This window comes from Staurois parvus, unplaced genomic scaffold, assembly GCF_062004578.1.
Source record: "Staurois parvus isolate SC_StPar_1 unplaced genomic scaffold, SC_StPar_1.0 ptg000053l, whole genome shotgun sequence".
Taxonomy (NCBI): domain Eukaryota; kingdom Metazoa; phylum Chordata; class Amphibia; order Anura; family Ranidae; genus Staurois; species Staurois parvus.
In genome coordinates, this window is record NW_028317849.1 from 3,225,074 (window position 1) to 3,243,736 (window position 18,663).

Genomic DNA, 18,663 nt, shown 5'->3' on the forward strand with positions numbered 1-18,663 from the left:
TGCAAAACTAGTGAAAAAAGGTCAGAAACGATGAGTAGGGAAAAAAAAATGGCAGTGGCATCCACCTGTAAAACCATTGCTGTTTTGGGGGTTGTTGCATTGTTGCCCATCTATTGCTCCTGTTGTTAATTTCATTAACCGCACAGTAGCTGAAACTGATTACCAACCCCCTCTGCTACTTAACTGACCAGATCAATGTCCCAGGAGTTTAATTGACTTGATGCTATACTCTGATTAAAAATTGTTCCTTTAATGTTTTTGAGCAGTGAATATTCAGGTTTATATCATAGCTAGCAATTTAAATTAGCTTTTGTATGTATCCTTTTCGTTTGGTCATTTATTGCATGAATTGGCAGATGTTTGCGTAATTTAAGGTTATATGTTAAACTGTTTTTTTATGCCCTGTCAGGTTGCAGGACATGCACTCTAACCTCTAGCCCATCTCCATTCTCTTCCTCTTCCCCTGAGAATGTTGAAGACTCTGGCTTGGATTCCCCTTTCCATCCATTTTCTGGGCCTTCTCCGGACTCTAGGCCATGGACACCACGAGATGACTCTTCCACCACTGACTCTTGTTTAGTGACCTCCTTTGCTGAGTTGCAAATAGATTTAACGTCCTCAAATTCCACTGAACTGCGTCCAAGCGAAAAAAGAGACAACTGGGAACAAAACGTGACGGCACCCAGCCCTACAGTGTTTAGTTGCACAAAGATTGGAGTGACAGAGCTGTTCTCTACCAGTCCAGGTGTGTGATTTAATTGGTATTTTACATTTTGAGATAGCCCATCATGAGAGAAATATGTAGCCTGTCACTACTGACCTCTCTTTCTGGGTTCTATGACTGCAAAGCACAGGGTATTTTTCCCTGCGTACAAGGTTTGCTCTGTCCTGCAGCTGCTGTTGCTTTTTCAGATTCAAGGATGCATTTAACCACTTCATGTGATCTCAGGGTGTTATAGAGCCACTCCTTGGGGGTGGGTCATTACGGTACCCTGCACTCATAGTATAGTGCTGAGGTCGTTAAATCAGTGCAGCTCTCACGGTCATTAAGGACAGCCCATTGATAGATCGGAGGAAGAGTACCCTGTGCTTCAAAATAACCAGCCAGAAAATTCCCAGGAAAAGGGAAGTAAACACAAAACAATTACCCAAATCATAGATAATTTTACAATGATGTATTTTACACTCATAATTAAGAACACTGAACTGAGAACAACTTTGTGATACAATCTCCTTTTATATTTACCCTGCTAATTGTAAAAGCTATTACTCTATTGCATCTAAATCCTAAAACAAATATATAATACATATCAGCTTACTATTCCTTCGATGAGGTGGCTGCATTTGTTTTCTTTTATCAAGCCTTGTTACCTTTTAATTTTACTAGGTAACCTTACAGATTAATACCCTTCTTGTCCCTGGGTGGCTGTGCTCACTCCTCTACTGTGGAAGGAGACATGGTGATTACACAGGCTGGATTTCAACCATGTCTGTCTTTGTTCATCTTTATTACATGGGGATAGAGAGATTAGTTTAGAGAAGGAAGATAAAAAAATGATTTTTTGTTTTTTCATATCAGTGGTCTAAGCAAACTCCTGGTAATACCTTGGTGTGCTGCAAATGGAGATATGGGATACAGGGTCTCTGATTTCTTTCTTCTTTGACACCTAGAGCCACACTTACATTGAACCTGAAACTGCTGAGTACAAAGCACATTGGCATAATTCACCCGGTTAGTTCAATTGGAAATTGGTGAACATGAGACTGACTTGCACTTTCCTGTTTGCCATCCTAAACATAAATGGAGGCCATATAGTCCAACAGCAGAAAAGGACAAGACTATCATCAGAAGTCAAATGCTGGGGGCATTTTTTACCTTTGTAGATGTAATTGAGTGACCAAAAAAGATAGAATACAGCTATTTGAACCAAATATTTGATATTATGGATGTATAGCTACATTAACTGGTACTTTTTGCATTTGCCTTGAAGTTCAGCTTTTACTTTCCTTTCTTCATTGATGAAAACAGGAATTTTTAAACCTACGGGTTACACTGCTCAGGCAGACCTTAATTCAAGTTTATGGTGCAAGGATTGTGTTTCCACCCTTTCTTGTAAAGATCTGCAAAGTGCTTCTTGGGAGTTTTGGCATCAAGCAACTGTTTCCCAGAATTTTAAGGCTACTACCTGGCCTTCTGTTCACATATTCTAGAAATTCTACAAGGTGGATGATTTATGACCTCATCAAATGTCAGGTTTAGGCATAGGGCCCCTCGAGTGGCAGACAGTCCCCAGTTCTCTGTTGTTTCTTGGACCTGTTAAGCGTTTGCTTGCAGTGTTGCCCACCCCTCGGTTGGACTGCTTTTGGATATCCCAGAAATTTTAATTCCCGTGACTCTTAATGGAGGAGAAAGATAACAGAATTTTTTTTCTCACCATAAAAAAGTTCCTTGAGGGACACAGATCCCTCCCATACCCCTGTGTTTATGATCATGCTCTTGGTACTGCTTTGCGTCTGAGGCATACTGGTAAGGGTAGGATTAACCTAGGCCACCTTTTAGTAATTTTTCTGCAGTCAATAGTGCAAGACCTCCTTCACATGGCTGGATAGCTCTGGCTGCCAGATTCCTGCAGCAAGAGCGCAGTCAGCTGTGTCCAGGCTCAGTCATCTGTCCCTAATCACTCTGTATACGACTGCATGTAAACAGCAGCAGTTGATTGCATGACGCTGTCATTCCAGCAGCTAGAATCCACTGATTCTTGCTTCAGGAATCCAGCGGCAACAGCTACCCCGCTATGTGAAAGAAAATTCCTGTGTCATCCAATTGACTCTAGAATAGGGTTTTATGCATATTACTTTTATTTTATTAGTGATTAGTAAACATCCTTTTATATTATGAATGTTAAGCATATAAAACTTTGTATTTCAGATTCCTGGGACACCTCTTCAGATTCTCATACCAATCTGTCTACCATTACTGAAGCCCCATGTACAGCCCCTGGTACACAAAGAGGCAGTAGCCTGGTGAGCAAGGTGCATATTATCGAGAACTGCTTAGTGGGATCTAGTTCTAGATGTATGGTAAATTGAAATAATTTACTTATTGTTTTCTAGACAGCACCTATCAATCCCTCCCTGTTGACGCCGGGTTCTATATCTAGTGATCGAGGTTTATTCTCCCCTCCATCTTTAAATGTTGGTAAGAAATGATAGAAGCTGACGTAACGTGTATGTACTGTATAGCCTAAGATGACAATGTTACTGCTCCACTGATACAGTAAAGTGGGTTAGCATCATCACCATGGGAAAGGAAATATATAAATTTCAGGATTACCAGGTTAAAAATAAACTGAAAGAACTGTAAGCTTCAGTATGTTACATTTCCTTGTTAGATATATTTTAAGATTAAAACTAACCTAGCAGCTATTCAAGAGAAAATAAAATTCTAAGGGTAGGTACCATGAGCTTTTTGCATCTAAGCATTGCTTTGAATTACTGGGGTAGGGAGGGGATTGGAATTCTAAAAACATTAGAGAAACCAGGATTCCATCATCATGGAGCACCCACAGGATTTAGATAATGATTGTTGTCAGTAAGACGTCAAACTTATCTAGAAACAAATGGGTAATGCTTGGGTCCCTCTTTAGTTTTAGGTGTCCAAAAGTTTAACTGTTCGTTTTTCATTGGAAAATGTCTGATGAAGTGTGGATTTAACTTTGGCCAGTATGAGTGTTGGATATCCATTCTTTCGCAGTAGTTTGTTTTGGAATTGTTAGAGAACCGGTATTATGTGAAACATTGAGGAGTGCACAAGATTTCTCACAATTGGGGGTTTGTATTTGTAAAGCATTGAATAGACCCTTCTGCACAATCCCTGGGTTACTGGGCAGGTCAACCATATGTGATGAAATGTTGTTCAGAGCTAGGAACCTCTATAATGATTTGTTGTGTGGTCTGGCACCACATGTGCTAAGTGGGTGAGTGTATAGTACCATCTAAATAATACCTTATAGCTTGTTTCCAGAGTGTTTGCATTCTGGGAGTAGGATTTGGTAGTGCTTCTCATTTGAGATCACATTTCTGGTTCTAGGGTTATATTTAAATAAGCTGCCCATTTCTGCATGTAGTCATCGGTTGGTGGTTAGAGTATGGACATTAGTAGTTTTATACAGCGGAGAAATCAAATATGGGGAGTAATGACCGTTTGTACATTTTTGATCAAGGGGTGTAAAGGTTAGTCTTGGGGTCAGGGTTCTGAGAGTGGAGGCAACAAACTGTATGACCTGAAAATATCTAATGATAAATTACAAGCCCTGCTGTTGCAAGATTTTAAAGTTGTGGAAGGAATTGGAATGGCCAAGACATGAAACAAGTGTAGTAATTTCAGTAAATAAGTGATTTTTATCACAGCTTTTCGAACTAGCCATGACAGAGAAGAGTTGTTAAAGGCTGCAAGAAGAGCTTTAAGTTTGTGAAAAGAGGGGGATAGTTTGCAGCATATAGGATATGATATTGGTTAATAAGGTAAATGCCACAGTAGGAAAGACGTTTGGGTTCCCATGGGTATGGAGTCAGTAGGGAAATATTAAGACTTTTATGTTAAAGGACTTCTCTTTAACCTCAAGACCAGAAAACATATAATATTGTTTGAGAATGGTTGCTAGGTTTGGTAGATAGATTGAGGGATAGGTAAGAAAAGTGATGCTGTCGTCAGCGGTTTGTGGTGGTATCTGGCAATATCAATGCCTGTGACATTGGTGTTGTCTCTGATAAGAATGTACCAGCTGTTTTATCGCCAGGACAAAAAAGGAAAGGAATAATGGGCAGAGCAGCCTTTTTTAGTTCCTTGTTTTATAGTAAATGAGGGGAATTAAAGCCTGCATACTTCACACTGGCTGTAGGAAGCCGCTACACAGTTGCAAAACTCAGGGTCTGCAAGTTAAAGAAAAGGTATGAGTATGATAGGTAATCAAATACTTTTTTGATATTTAGTGAAAGTAGCATAAATGGGATACTGCATTTCCTAGCTACTGCTTAGAGGAGTGTTTTTTTACAAACATTGTCACTTGAAGTCTATTTGCAAGGAATTTTGCTTGCAATTTGCCATGACCATTAAGGAGTGATATTGACCTATAACTGGAACAATCTGCATCCTTGACACAATGTTGCTAAATGGAATTCTTCTTTAAGGCTCAATTCACACTGCTGTGACATAAAATCCAACTTGTGAAATTCAGTGTTTCCCTATGAGAGCTGTCTTTACTGATAGTACGCAAGTCGGTCCAACTTTAGAAAAGGTTCCTGCACTACATTGGTCTGACTTTGATATGACTTCAGTGCCACAGAGTGTAAAAAGTCACATCAAAGTCATACTCCAAACTTGCACTGAAAGTTGCTTGACTTTGGAGTTGGTCTAGTGTAAACCAAGCCTGTGGTAATGTCTAAACGATTGAGAGCATCTGTCAGTAAGTGGAGTGAAAGGTCAGAAAACTTTTTGTAAACCGTTAACCTAAAGCCATCTGGTCAGTTATTCGACTTAAGGCATTTTATTATAGTTAGGACCTCCATGCTTGTGATATATTGATCAAGTGCCTCTGAAGAAGTTTGGCATATTAGGTATTTTTATATGGTAGAATGATCTGCCAGTTCATAAGAGAAAATTTAGTCAGTGGATGTGTAAAATTTTGCTAATTGATGGTGAAATTCATGGACAACCTTGGCCTGGTTGTTGGTGTAACACACTGTGGCCTGTGTTGAGTTGAAGTGTGTTTTTTCTCTTTCACTCTGTTGTGTAAAGGCAGGCTGCTGGGACAAAATCCTGCTTGTTCCTTTTCCAGTAGTTCACCTTTTAACAAAAAAATAATAAATGCACATTTTTTTGCAGTTAAAATTTTTGTTTGTGGAGCCTCTAAAGCATTGCACCAGCAATCAGCAGATCGCTAGTGCCATGCAGGTCTTCCCCTGATCTGTCAGTATATCTGCTTGCTCGTACATCCAGTACGGGCAAGCAGATACTTATTGACAGGAAGGCTCAATGAACTACCATGGCGCTGTGGAGTGCTGTGGCAATTCATTGAAAACTACAAGCTTACAGCCACAAAGGCTGCTGGGATGTGTAGTTTTCCCATTCACAGAATACTGTGAATGAGTGACGTGGCCAGGTGGAGCCCTGCACGGCCACGGTTTTTTAAAATTGTGACAGCTAGTGGGGAGGAGAAGATCCCCCGCTAGCTTTCACAACAGGGATCGGGGGGGGGGGGGTGCGGGGGGCCAGTCCAATTGTAATATGTTACACCCTGAATATGGGTTAACATGTTACGAAGGGTGAACTTATCCTTTAATTTGTTCTAAGTTGTTTATCTGCCAAAAATGACTTAATCCAAACTAAGTTCTTGTTTGGTTTGGTCTATATTTTTAATGGCAGGGCATTTTTCCTGTCTGAGTGGTTTAGGCAAGTTATATACCGTCAGTTGAACGGTTATGGGATAAGTCATCCATGATAACAAACTTAAAGTGAAACTTCACTCTCTCAATCAACATATACTATTTTTAATCCTAATACTACTAGCATTAGTAAATAGATAGGAAAGTATATCATTTTTTTTTTTTTTCTTTTCTTTTAATTTCTTCAGTTACTTCCTAGTTTCCATGCCTATGCAAATGATATCATACATCCCAGTAGTCTTCAGGAGAGGAGGAAGGGTTCTCAGCTCAGTTTATACCTGAGCTAAGGGCAATTGGATTTCAGGAAGTAAATGATACATGAATCATCTGCCCTTTCATACGATGGCCAGAAATTCCAGGGGATGTTTTTCAAAATGATTGCTCAGCATAATAAAGTATGGAGACATGGATGGATGGGGAAGATTGCTTTGAATATTAAAAATGAATTAAGTGGCATTTTTGGTTTGTGGTGTTGAGATGCAGTGCAGTTCCACTTTAATACAGTATCTTGGTTTTAGAATTATAGGAATGTAGTTTTTGTCATAAAGAGCAGAGAAAGGGGTTAAGAAAGTTCTTGGATATTAGGACATTTGGGAATTTTGGGAAAATATTTTCAAGCCATGGGCTTGAAAATGGGCATGGGCCAAAGGCTTCTAATATAGTTAGCAGGTTGGTGAGAGAAGAAGCCAACTGGCATATAAACATGAACATATCATTAGCATAAATGCATTCTTTTGGACTCTTCAAGTGTGCCTTGATATTAGTAGTTTCTGATGGCATTCACCAAGGTCTCTGTATAACCAAATTTTTTGGAAAGAGTTTTAAGGTATGGTCATATAGCTGTATCAAAAGCTTAGTGGGTATCCAGACTTCACATAAAGAATCTTGGAGTATAGATTAGATGTTTTATAAGTATTTGACTAGTTGGATGTTGTTTGAATTTTTTCTGGTAAGGATAAACCCTGTTTGATGTGGAGAAATTATTGTAGCTATGATGGGGGCTAGTCTATTGTAGAATATTTTACAAAATAATTTAAGTCATTGTTAATGGATGGAATAATAATTATATGGCAGAGGATAATACTTTAGTATTAGATTAGTATTGCCATAAGCATTTCTTGTGGAAAGTTTTGACCTTGAATTATATGGTTATAGAGTCTGGCGACCCGGAACTGTGGTATTTTTAAGGGATTTGAGGGATAATATGCTTTCTCTTCTGTGCAGGGAATATTTAGAGCTTCAGATTGTTGGGGGGGTTAAGGTACAAAGTTTGATGGTACTATTTGGGGAGGGAGAGGAGTTTGTAATAGAAAATGTTAAAGATCTCGAAGATGGCCTTAGGGTGGGAAAATATTCTATCTTCCTGGGTTTGTAGTTTGTATATTTGTTATACTGATTTACAGTCATGGCCGAAATTGTTGGCACCCTTGATATTTCTCCAGGAAATCATGTATTTCTCACGAAACGTATTGCATTAACACATGTTTTGCTATACACATGTTTATTCCCTTTGTGTGTATTGGGACAAAACAAAAAAAGGGAGGAAAGAAAGCAAATTCGACATAATGTCACACAAACCTCCAAAAATGGGCTGGACAAAAGTATTGGCACCCTTTCACAACTGCGGATAAATAAGAATGTTACAAGCATGTGATGCTCCTGTAAACTCACCTGGGGCAAGTAACAGGTGTGGGCAATATAGAAATCACACCTGAAAGCAGATAAAAAGGAGAGACGTTCACTTAACCTTTGCATTGTGTGTCTGTCTGTGCCACACTAAGCATGGACAACAGAAAGAGGAGACGAGAACTGTCTGAGGACCTGAGAACCAAAATTGTGGCAAAATATCAACAATCTCAAGGTTACAAGTCCATCTCCAGAGAACTAGATTTGCCTTTGTCCACAGTGCGCAACATTATCAAGAAGTTTGCAACCCATGGCACTGTAGCTAATCTCCCTGGTCGTGGACGGATGAGGAAAATTGATGAAAGATTGCAACGCAGAATAGTCCGGATGGTGGATAAGCAGCCCCAAACATGTTCCAAAGACATTCAAGCTGTCCTGCAGGCTCAGGGAGCATCAGTGTCAGCGCGAACTATCCGTCGACATTTAAATGAAATGAAACGCTATGGCAGGAGACCCAGGAGGACCCCACTGCTGACACAGAGACATAAAAAAGCAAGACTACAGTTTGCCAAAATGTACTTGAGTAAGCCAAAAGCCTTCTGGGAAAACGTCTTGTGGACAGATGAGACCAAGATAGAGCTTTTCGGTAAAGCACATCATTCTACTGTTTACCGAAAACGGAATGAGGCCTACAAAGAACAAAACACAGTACCTACGGTAAAATATGGTGGAGGTTCAATGATGTTTTGGGGTTGTTTTGCTGCCTCTGGCACTGGGTGCCTTGACTGTGTGCAAGGCATCATGAAATCTGAGGATTACCAAAGGATTTTGGGTCGCACTGTAGGGCCCAGTGTCAGAAAGCTGGGTTTGCGTCCAAGATCCTGGGTCTTCCAGCAGGACAATGACCCCAAACATACGTCAAAAAGCACTCAGAAATGGATGGCAAAGAAGCGCTGGAGAGTTCTGAAGTGGCCAGCAATGAGCCCAGATCTAAATCCCATTGAACACCTGTGGAGAGATCTTAAAATTGCTGTTGGGAAAAGGTGTCCTTCCAATAAGAGAGACCTGGAGCTGTTTGCAAAGGAAGAGTGGTCCAAAATTCCGGGTGAGAGGTGTCAGAAGCTTATTGATGGTTATAGGAAGCGACTGATTTCAGTTATGTTTTCCAAAGGGTGTGCAACCAAATATTAAGTTAAGGGTGCCAATACTTTTGTCCAGCCCATTTTTGGGGTTTTGTGTGACATTATGTCATATTTGCTTTTCTGCCTCTGTTTTATATTTGTTCCAATACATACAAAGGGAATAAACATGTGTATAGCAAAACATGTGTTAATGCAATACCTTTTTTGTGTGAAATACTTGATTTTCAGGAAAAATATCAAGGGTGCCAACAATTTCGGCCATGACTGTATTTTCTGGCAAACATAGTGCCTAGCTGAGTTGCTGTGAATTAGGAATCCAACTTTTAAGAAGCAGAAGGTGTTTTTCTGCTTGTTCTGATAAGAGGTAAGAGCATGCCACTATTCTGTGATTTGTTGAAGTGTAGTTTGAGAGGGGGTTTGAATATTGCATTTGCATAATATGTAAAGCACTCTTGTCAATTTTGAATTTGATTTTTTTTTTGGGTTCCTTGTTTTGTGATGCCAGTTGTATCAAATGCCCATGCGTGGTTGCATTGTGGGCTGCTCAGAGTCTATCTCATTGGTATCGTTGTGGATAAAGAATTTTTTTCTAGGGTGTTGGTTCACTTATTTATATACAGTTGTGTTCAAAATAATAGCAGTGTGTTGAAAAAAGTGAATAAAGCTCAAAATCCTTCTAATAGCCTTTATTTCCATACACACAAATGCATTGGGAACACTACACATTCTATTCCAAATCAAAACATGAAGAAAAATACATCAAATTTGTGTTGTTCCTTTAAAAAAATGTACATCTGTGTTGCATGGAGTCACCCAACTTCTGGCACCTGTGAACAGGTATTCCAGCCCAGCATGATTGGACTACATTCCACAGTCCTTCTCTATTTCTTGGTTTTGCCTCAGAAACTGCATTTTTGATGTCACCACCCAAGTCTTCTATAGGATTAAAATCCGGGGATTGGGCTGGCCACTGCATAATGTCAATCTTGTTGGTCTGGAACCAAGATGTTGCACGTTTACTGGTGTGTTTGGGGTCGTTGTCTTGTTGGAACACCCATTTCAAGGGCATTTCCTCTTCAGACCTCTTCAAGTATTCTGATGTATTCAAACTGATCCATGATCCCTGGTATGCGATAAATAGGCCCCACACCGTAGTATGAGAAACATCCCCATATCATGATGCTTGCACAACCATGCTTCACTGTCTTCACAGTGTACCGTGGCTTGAATTCAGTGTTTGGGGGTCGTCTGACAAACTGTCTCCGGCCACTAGACCCAAAAAGAACAATCTTACTTTCATCAGTCCACAAAATGTTGCGCCATTTCTCTTTAGGCCAGTCAATGTGCTCTTTGGCCAATTGTAACCTCTTCAGCACGTCTTTTTTTCAACAGTGGGACTTTTGCGGGGGCTTCTTGCAGATAGCTTGGCTTCACATAGGCGTCTTCTAATTGTAACAGTACTCACAGGTAACTTTAGACCTTCTTTGATCTTCCTGGTGCTGATTGTTGGCTGAGTCCTTGCCATTTTGGCTATTCTGCTATCTATTCGAATGGTAGTTTTTTGCTTTCTTCCACGTCTTTCAGGTTTTAGTTGCCATTTTAAAGCATTTGCGATCATTTTAGCTGAGCAGCCTATCATTTTCTGCACTTTATATGTTTTCCCCCCTCCAATAAACTTTTTAATCAAGGTACGCTATTCTGAACAATGTCTGGAACGACCCATTTTCCTCAGAATTTCAGAGAGAAATGCACTGTAACCAGCATGTACAACATTTGCTGCCTTCCTTCCTTAAATAAGGGCAATCATTGCCATCTGTTTTTCAAAGAATGAATGACCTCACTAATAGAACTCCACACTGCTATTATTTTGAACATGCCCCTTTCAATTAGTTATTCAATTACACAGAATCAGCAGCATGCATGTCAAGACTGTTGGTTCTGTTGGATTTCTGTTACTCTACTACACCTGCTAGTAAATTATTTGCCATGTAGAAATATAATTTCTACCAAAAACAGTGATTGATCCGGTTAGTGATGTCTGACTGCTATTATTTTGAACACAACTGTAGATGAGTTGCAAAATTAGAGAATCGTTCAATCTCCAGGAAACTAAAGTGGGGCCAGTCCAGGACTGGAAGTGATGAATAGCACCATCTTGTGATCTGACTGGGGACATTGATGGTTTCATTGACATTAGAGTATTCAAGACTGGAAAAGCTGTTTTGAAGATTTGAATAATGTATATACTCCCTGGCCCCTATGATGTACGTCCGACATCAATTAGGTGAAAGTTATTGAGAATTTTGGTAAGAGTTTTGTGGCAGGTATTAGAGAAGGTGTGAGGATTAATCCTGTCCTGTATTAGCAGGTTAAAGTCTCTTTCAGTGATCGTGTGGGATGAGTGAAATCTTAGAAGGGCAGAAAACGACTTTAAAAAAAAAAAAAAAAAAAATCTAAGAATAGGGTGACCTAGCATGATGTATTTCCCAGCCATGGAGTCTTTAACAATAATATACCTGCTTTCAAGGTTTTCGTAAACAGATTTATTACATATGAAATTGCAATCTCCTTGGTTTTAAACAGGTCATACATATTTATATTGGCATTAGGGGTGTCAAAATATGGAGCAACAGGCAATATGTTTTGTGGATTCTATCTATTTTTTTGTGTTTTCTGTGTTGACCTCTTACATTTTCCAGTCTATGAAGTCTGATATCTCTTGCTGTATTCTAGGGATATCTCGTGGACCTAGTCCTGTTATATTGGGGTCTCAGGAATCTCTTCCTGTAGCTGCTGCCTTTACAGAATATGTGCATGCTGTCTTTGAAGATGGTGAATTGGAAGGGTGAGTCTTGAATGGTTGGTACACTTACCTGGCCCACAAGAGTTTCAGATTTAGCATGAATAACAATTACTATAATCATGCTTATGATATTTTAAAGGCGTAATTTCTGCTAGTGTTGCTAACAAAGTTGACAACCACTAGAGTGTAGGATTGTGGAAGCAGGTGGATAGGGGATTTTTCAAAGAAGAAAAACTTTTACACCTAAAGAACAAATTTAGGCCACAGCAAAAATTATTTAGTCACCTGCAATTGCTAGTTAAAAATTATTATTGGGAATTCAATAAAGCTGCTGGGCTACTTTTTCTAACGTTAATCCCTCTTGTTAATGTATTGCACCAAATTGATGAAGCATTTGTGACACTTTTGGTTTTGAGAGTGATTTGCACACCAAAATCAGATAGTTCTAAAACGTGCCACTTTTAAAAGTGACACATTTAATGCGACACAAAGTAATATTGTGTTGCATTGAATGTGCCAAATGTAAAAGTGCAGCTCATTAAGACTAACTATATTTTAGCGTACAGAGAAAAACTGGCTTGGACAGAAGTCAAGTGTGTCTCACATGTATTCTAAAAGCGGCACAACTTGAGCCAAAGTCAAGTACAAGTTCTACACAGGTGCATAAATTTAGCGCTTTTAGATTGCATGAGAGATGCTATTACAAAATCTGCCTGTGCCAGCCTTTGAGTTCCAGGGATTGACTTTATACTAAAAGTATTATAGAATCTTACGGAACAGAGCTTCTTTGAAACAAGTATCTAGCCAGTCATGCTTTGTGACCTCTTGGCTTACAGTAGACAGTAGTGCGGACTAATTTGGAGTGTTCTCAAGTAGAGATGGGTGTAATTAGATCGGGGCATGAATAATTAGAATGGACATTAGAAACTTGGGACTTCCTGCACTGCACAGTTAGAGTTGTAGAGAAGTGGTTGTAAACTAGGGTTGCACCGATATGGATACCGGTATCGGTGCCGATACTAAGCATTTGCATGAATATAGATATTTGTGCAAATGCTCAAATATCTGAAACAGATACCTTCAGGCTCAGTTCTTTCATCTGTCAAAGAGATTCCCCCACTGACAGCTGAAATGTGAACAAAAGAATGCTGGCAAATATCGGTTGTTAGAGTGGTGCCGCCGCGTCCTTAACAATTGATGACACTTCAGATTTCAGCAGGATTCTCTCCCTCCAACTGTCACTTCTGCCGGAAGCCTTCCCCACCACCTCCTGTTCCCCTCCTGCCAGCTGTCACATTTGGTGCTTTCCCTGCCTCCTCCTCCCCTTCAGCCAGCTGTCACCGTTGATGCCTTCCTCACTGCCTCCTCCGCTCCCTCCAGCTGTCACCTTTGATGCCTTTTCCACTGCCTCCTCCCCCCTCCCGCCAGCTGTCACCTTTGGTGCTTTCTCTGCCGCCTCCTCCCCTCCAAGCAGCTGTCACCTTTGCTGCTTTCCCAGTCTCCTCTGCCCCTATGGTGGCTTCTCCATGACTGTGATTCCAACTCCGGAGCCAGCCGATTACAGGGCTGCCGGACTTGGCCTTGAATCAGAACGAGATTTGGCTTATACTCACATGCCCTTCTGCACGAGTAGAGGCCAAGCGCAGCAGTTTTCTAATCGGCTGGCTCTGGAACTGCGCATGCGCAGTTCAGAGTCAGTGTCGCAGACTCAGAGGAGGAATTTTTTTTCCTGAAGAGTTTTACTGCCAGTGATAGTCGCTCGCAGTCAGACCAGAAGGTACGTGAAAGGGCCACACAGGAGATGGGAGGACATAAGTGGGTACAAACTTTGAGGGTACTCTGGAGGAGCAGAATGACATAAGGGAGCATGGACGTAAGGGGGCACTCTAGAGGAGAAGGATATAAGGGGGGATTAACTTTGGCGGCACTCTGCAGGAGAAGGGGGATCATAAGGGGGTAGGCTGGAGGTACAGGACATAAGGGGGTACTCTGGAGAAGGTTGTAAAGGGGCACTCTAGAGGCACTAAGGAGGGCATTCTGGAGGAGGATGTAAGGGGTGACTCTGGAGGTAATAACTTGGTGCCCCCTTACATCCTCCACAGTGCCCCTTAGTAATAAGGGTACGAGGACTGTGGTATATATGTGCAGTGTATACTGCAGGCGCAGATTCTGTTTAATCCCCCTTTAGGACCCTTCCACTGGCCATGCCCACTGTTCACTGCGGCGTATGTTTTCCAGGATGCTCCAGGTCTCTCATAATATTAGTCATGTTCACATTTTGCCATGCTGTTTTGATTGAAGGTGGACGCTTCATAGTTTCTTGCACTGGGGTCCTGATGGTTCTAGTTATTCTTCTGTCCCATGTCTTTCCAGCTCCCTTCTCCACCCCCACCGTTCCTGACCCACACCAGCCACCATCTCTCCCAGCATTGTTTTCAACTCCTAAAGCCTCTTATAGTTATCTGTTGGAAATGAATAACTGGCTGACCTTACATGTCCACAGCCACCAATACATAGCCCAGCCCTCATGCCCTGTCCTCTACCACCCCAATTTAACACTCCAGTAGTCCCTTTTGGCCATCCAGCAATCTCCCAATGACCCTTCCATCCCCATTCTCTCCCCCACAGTGATCACAGCCTTTTCCATCCCAACCACCCCAGCCCTCCCACAGCAAAACCCCTAGCCCACCCCACCCCACCCTCAACTACCCTGCCCTCACTTGCATGCCTTCCCCACTCACCACTTTTATCTTGGTGTCAGGAAAACTTGTCAGAAGTGACTTATGCTTATAGCAGACAGACAGAAATGACACTTAGTACTCTGGATTGAGACAAGCTCATGCTGTAGAGGGATATGCTTTGTTTTTATTTCATGTTTGAGGTTTACAACCACTTTAAGCAAGCCATAGATTATACAGTTTTCTTTGCTTTCACCATGGGTGAAAGGAAATTGCTTGATTCCCATCCACAGCGCTATTGTGTTCTGCTGGTGGGGAGACTTCCCTGTTGGCAGAACACAGTGATCACTACTAGCGGCTATAGCTGCTGGCAGTGATCGCAGGCAAAAAATCCAACAGGCTAGTTGTACTGAAGTCAACCGATGGATTGAATTATGGCCAGTCTCTGCTTAACTGGCCTAGAATCAACCCATTTATGGCTGCCTTAAGAAAAATGCAGTCTCAAGAGAGCAGGTTTGCAGGGCTGTGTTTGCTGGCACACCATTTATTCCTGAATTGAAATGAGAGGTTCCTTACTATTCTCTGTGGAAATCCAGGGTCCTAATTGGTCACTATGGACTACACCTTTCCTTTTGTTCCTAATTTCTTGGAAATAGGTCCAAGGGTGTGTTGAAGGAAACATGTAACTGACATTGTGCCGTACCAGTGTTTCCACTGGCTTTCCAGAGAAACGGCAATACAGCATCTCTTAAACTAGCTAAAAGCCGGCAATGGCCAATGTGAGATCATGTTGTTAAAGTAACTTGGTGTTAACTTGTAATGCAATAGCTAGCATTTTATTCTTTGCTGTGATAAATACTGTACTGTGTTCCAGGTCAGGAATGCGCATCTCTGGAGAACTTACAATGTCCTTTCCAGGAGGCATAGTTCGTGTATTTGGAGGATCTACCCCTCCTCCTGTTCTAAGTTTTCGCTTAGTCCACACCTCAGATGTTGAGCATTTTATTCCTAATTCTGACCTTTTGTATAGGTATGATGTTAATGATAAAGTCTCCCATACATTTTTTTTCTGCAATTCTGTTTTTCAGCTTTTACTTTAATTGTGAACTCTCCTGTTTTCCACAGTGACTTATCTCAGAGTGACCACAGCTGCAAGGACTTTTGGTTAAATATGCCAAGGTTAACATGTCACTTACAGAATCTGGCTGAACAGCATACTGCTCCTTACTACAATGTCGTTCTGCTTAAATACCAGGTGCGTCATTCCTCTTGTTCAGTGACCTTGAGCAGCTTTTAGGGCTGATTTTCTTTGCTAATAAACAAGAAATACTTTTATTTTTCTGGCTTTCTCTTGTAGGCAAAATAATAAAACAGAGCTTCTGTATTTTGATGACCTGTTTTTAAATACTGTTAAGCTTTTTGTTCTGTTTGGAAGATGAATAGGAATAAGCAAAATTTAAAGTGCTTGAAATCCACTAGTGACTAGCCTAAGGTGATGCACAGATGAATCTTATCCTCCTGCATATGTTTTACCTGTTTATCTGCAGTCATCTGTATTCTACTTCCTTCTGCAACACAGAATTTATACAGAATCTGTCACCATTTCTCAGCAGCACAATGCAAGGGGTTGGGATCTGAATTCACCCACTGCTCAGCTAAGTGAGAAGAGCTCTGAGCCTGATTGGAGCGAAGGGACAACCCCCCCCCCCCACTCACTGTACCACAGAGGTCAAGCACAGCTGTGACTGTCAATCACAGGCTGTGTTATGGAAATCTACTCCCCTGCCACCTTTTTTTTTTTCCTCTTTGTGTCAGGAAAAGCTGTCATGAGACACTTATGCAGATAACAGAGGAATGAGATAGAAAAACCACACTGAGAGCTTTAGATAGACAAGTACACGGCATAGGGGGATATGCTTTGTTCGGTTTTCATGTCTGAGGTTTACAACCACTTTAAGAGTTTAAAATTTTCTGAAATTTTGGTGAAATACATTGAGGAATGGTGAAATGAAGATGAATGAGCATTAAAAGGCTCCAGAGAGTTTAGGGAAGCTCCTTGTGATTTTTTAGGGATCTGTTCCTGTGCAAAAGAACAACCCCTCACTGTCCTCAGTAGCAATCCGTACACACAAGGCGAAATTGGTAGTTTTGCCTATGCCTTTTGAATATAATTTTATATATTAATCTATTGTATGCAAAACTAGTATTTAGGTTTTGCTATTTAAAGGCCTAAAGTATTTTATGAAACTGTTTTTTTTTTACTGTATAAAAGATTACTGGTAAAGTATTTTTGAAATAAAAGCGTGCTTACTGTAACATTGTTAGGGATGTCGTATCTCTGTATCAGCTGGTCCATTTTCACTCTAGTTTTCTTTCTACACAAGGTATTTAAACCTGGCAAATCTGCAGTCCCCTTGCACCTGGCATCATCTTGGAACTGTAGTCCCACCTCCACAGAGTTTAGCCTGGAGTACATTCAGAACATAACCTCCTTGTGTGATATTCACATACTACTTCCACTAGATGAAACTGTATCTAGCCTGCAGTTTGATCCTCCTGCCAGATGGTAAGATTGTACTTTTATTTTATTCTTCTTTTGGATTTGCTTTTTTTACCTCTCTTTTCTCAATGCATGACCACAATATAGAAATGTTATATAATACATTGTGTTGTCTCTTCAGCTAATCTATAGTGCTTTGGATATCCTTTGTTGTATAAAAAATATTTGTGAAACAAATATTGTATGTATCTTAAAATCCGATCTAAAACAGTTTAAAACTACTCATTCACCTGGTCAATGCAGGGCAAAGGGACAGAGACTCTGAAAAGGTCTCTCTAACCCCATATCCTCAACTCTCCCCATCATTCTTTCCTCCATCATCTGTTGACAACACCCAATGTTTCCAGATATGAAGGAGCATGGGACCTCATCCCCTGGTACAGTGCTGAGTTCTGAAAGCCAATCACTAGACTAGAGCACTGGCACATGATGGAGAGGAGGAGGTGCAGTGAGGGTGTGGACATAAGGTGAGTATAAAGGGGTCGGGGGACTACTTTGCATAGATACTCAGCCCTGAATTGCAAGTTAACAGTGTATCTTTAAAAATCATAATGATAATAAAAGTAAAGTGTTACTAAACCCAGGCCCTTGCATTCACTATATCTGGTCTTCCACAGTACACAGAACATGGAAATGCAAATATTTTAGTAAATATAAACTGCTAAATACCTTTTCTCATCAGCAGTTAGAGCAATCTTGTGACTTCTATCCGTGTCCAGAAGAGCTCTGGTTGCAGTTTGTTGGAGGAGTTTTTATTATCCCGTGATTGTCCTGTGAGGCTGCAGGACCCCTGACCCTCTGTCTGGACAGTGCTGATTGGCCCTGTGCTGATCACATGCACTCTCCCAATAAAAAACAAAACACAGAGCAGGGCTCAGAGCGAGCACACATTAGTGTCCCCATAGCAAGCGGCTTGCTATGGGGGCACTCGGCAAGGGGAGGGGACCAAAGCCCGAAAAGAGGAGGATCGGGGATGGTTTGTGCAAAACTATTGCAACCACATTAAGGCACACAGGATGAAGGAATTCAGGCACATTGGGCTATGCTGCTGCCTTCAGGAGATTGGACACTGGCAAACAAAGCTGTAAAGACAGCCTAGTATAACCCTTCCTACTTCCATCATGCCAGAGTTTTTTTTGCTAATGTCTTAGGAGAATGAACACCCTCTCTCCTCTGGGAGAAACAAAACCTTTTATTCACATTTTATCAAGATCTTTTTTCTTCTAGCAAGTTTTTACAGTTGCTGCAGAGCCAGAAGAGGCTCAATTTGAAGCTTTTCGGAGCGTCAGCTTCGCCGCCAAAGCCATGCCCTCTTCCTCTTAGCAGGGTTGACCTTTAATGTACATACTCCTCCTTTCTCTCCAGCTCATTAGGTGAGCTTCTGCTAGTTACTTAACCCCTGTTGCTCTG

General features: G+C 41.0%; 1 protein-coding gene across 14 annotated transcripts in view; it reads left to right on the forward strand.

Annotated features, from left to right (window-relative positions):
- Positions 1-18,663, forward strand: part of FCHO1 (FCH and mu domain containing endocytic adaptor 1) — a 192,992-nt gene that overhangs the window by 128,990 nt on the left and 45,339 nt on the right. For 12 of the 14 annotated variants that reach the window (XM_089667280.1, XM_089667334.1, XM_089667341.1 and 9 more), the window contains 7 exons: positions 410-745; positions 2,930-3,033; positions 3,115-3,199; positions 11,946-12,057; positions 15,568-15,723; positions 15,819-15,948; positions 17,078-17,259. In XM_089667280.1, the coding sequence (XP_089523406.1) occupies positions 410-745; positions 2,930-3,033; positions 3,115-3,199; positions 11,946-12,057; positions 15,568-15,723; positions 15,819-15,948; positions 17,078-17,259 (1,105 nt within the window). The remainder of the gene's footprint in view (positions 1-409; positions 746-2,929; positions 3,034-3,114; positions 3,200-11,945; positions 12,058-15,567; positions 15,724-15,818; positions 15,949-17,077; positions 17,260-18,663) is intronic. The other 2 variants (XM_089667349.1, XM_089667365.1) reach the window with 1 other exon arrangement.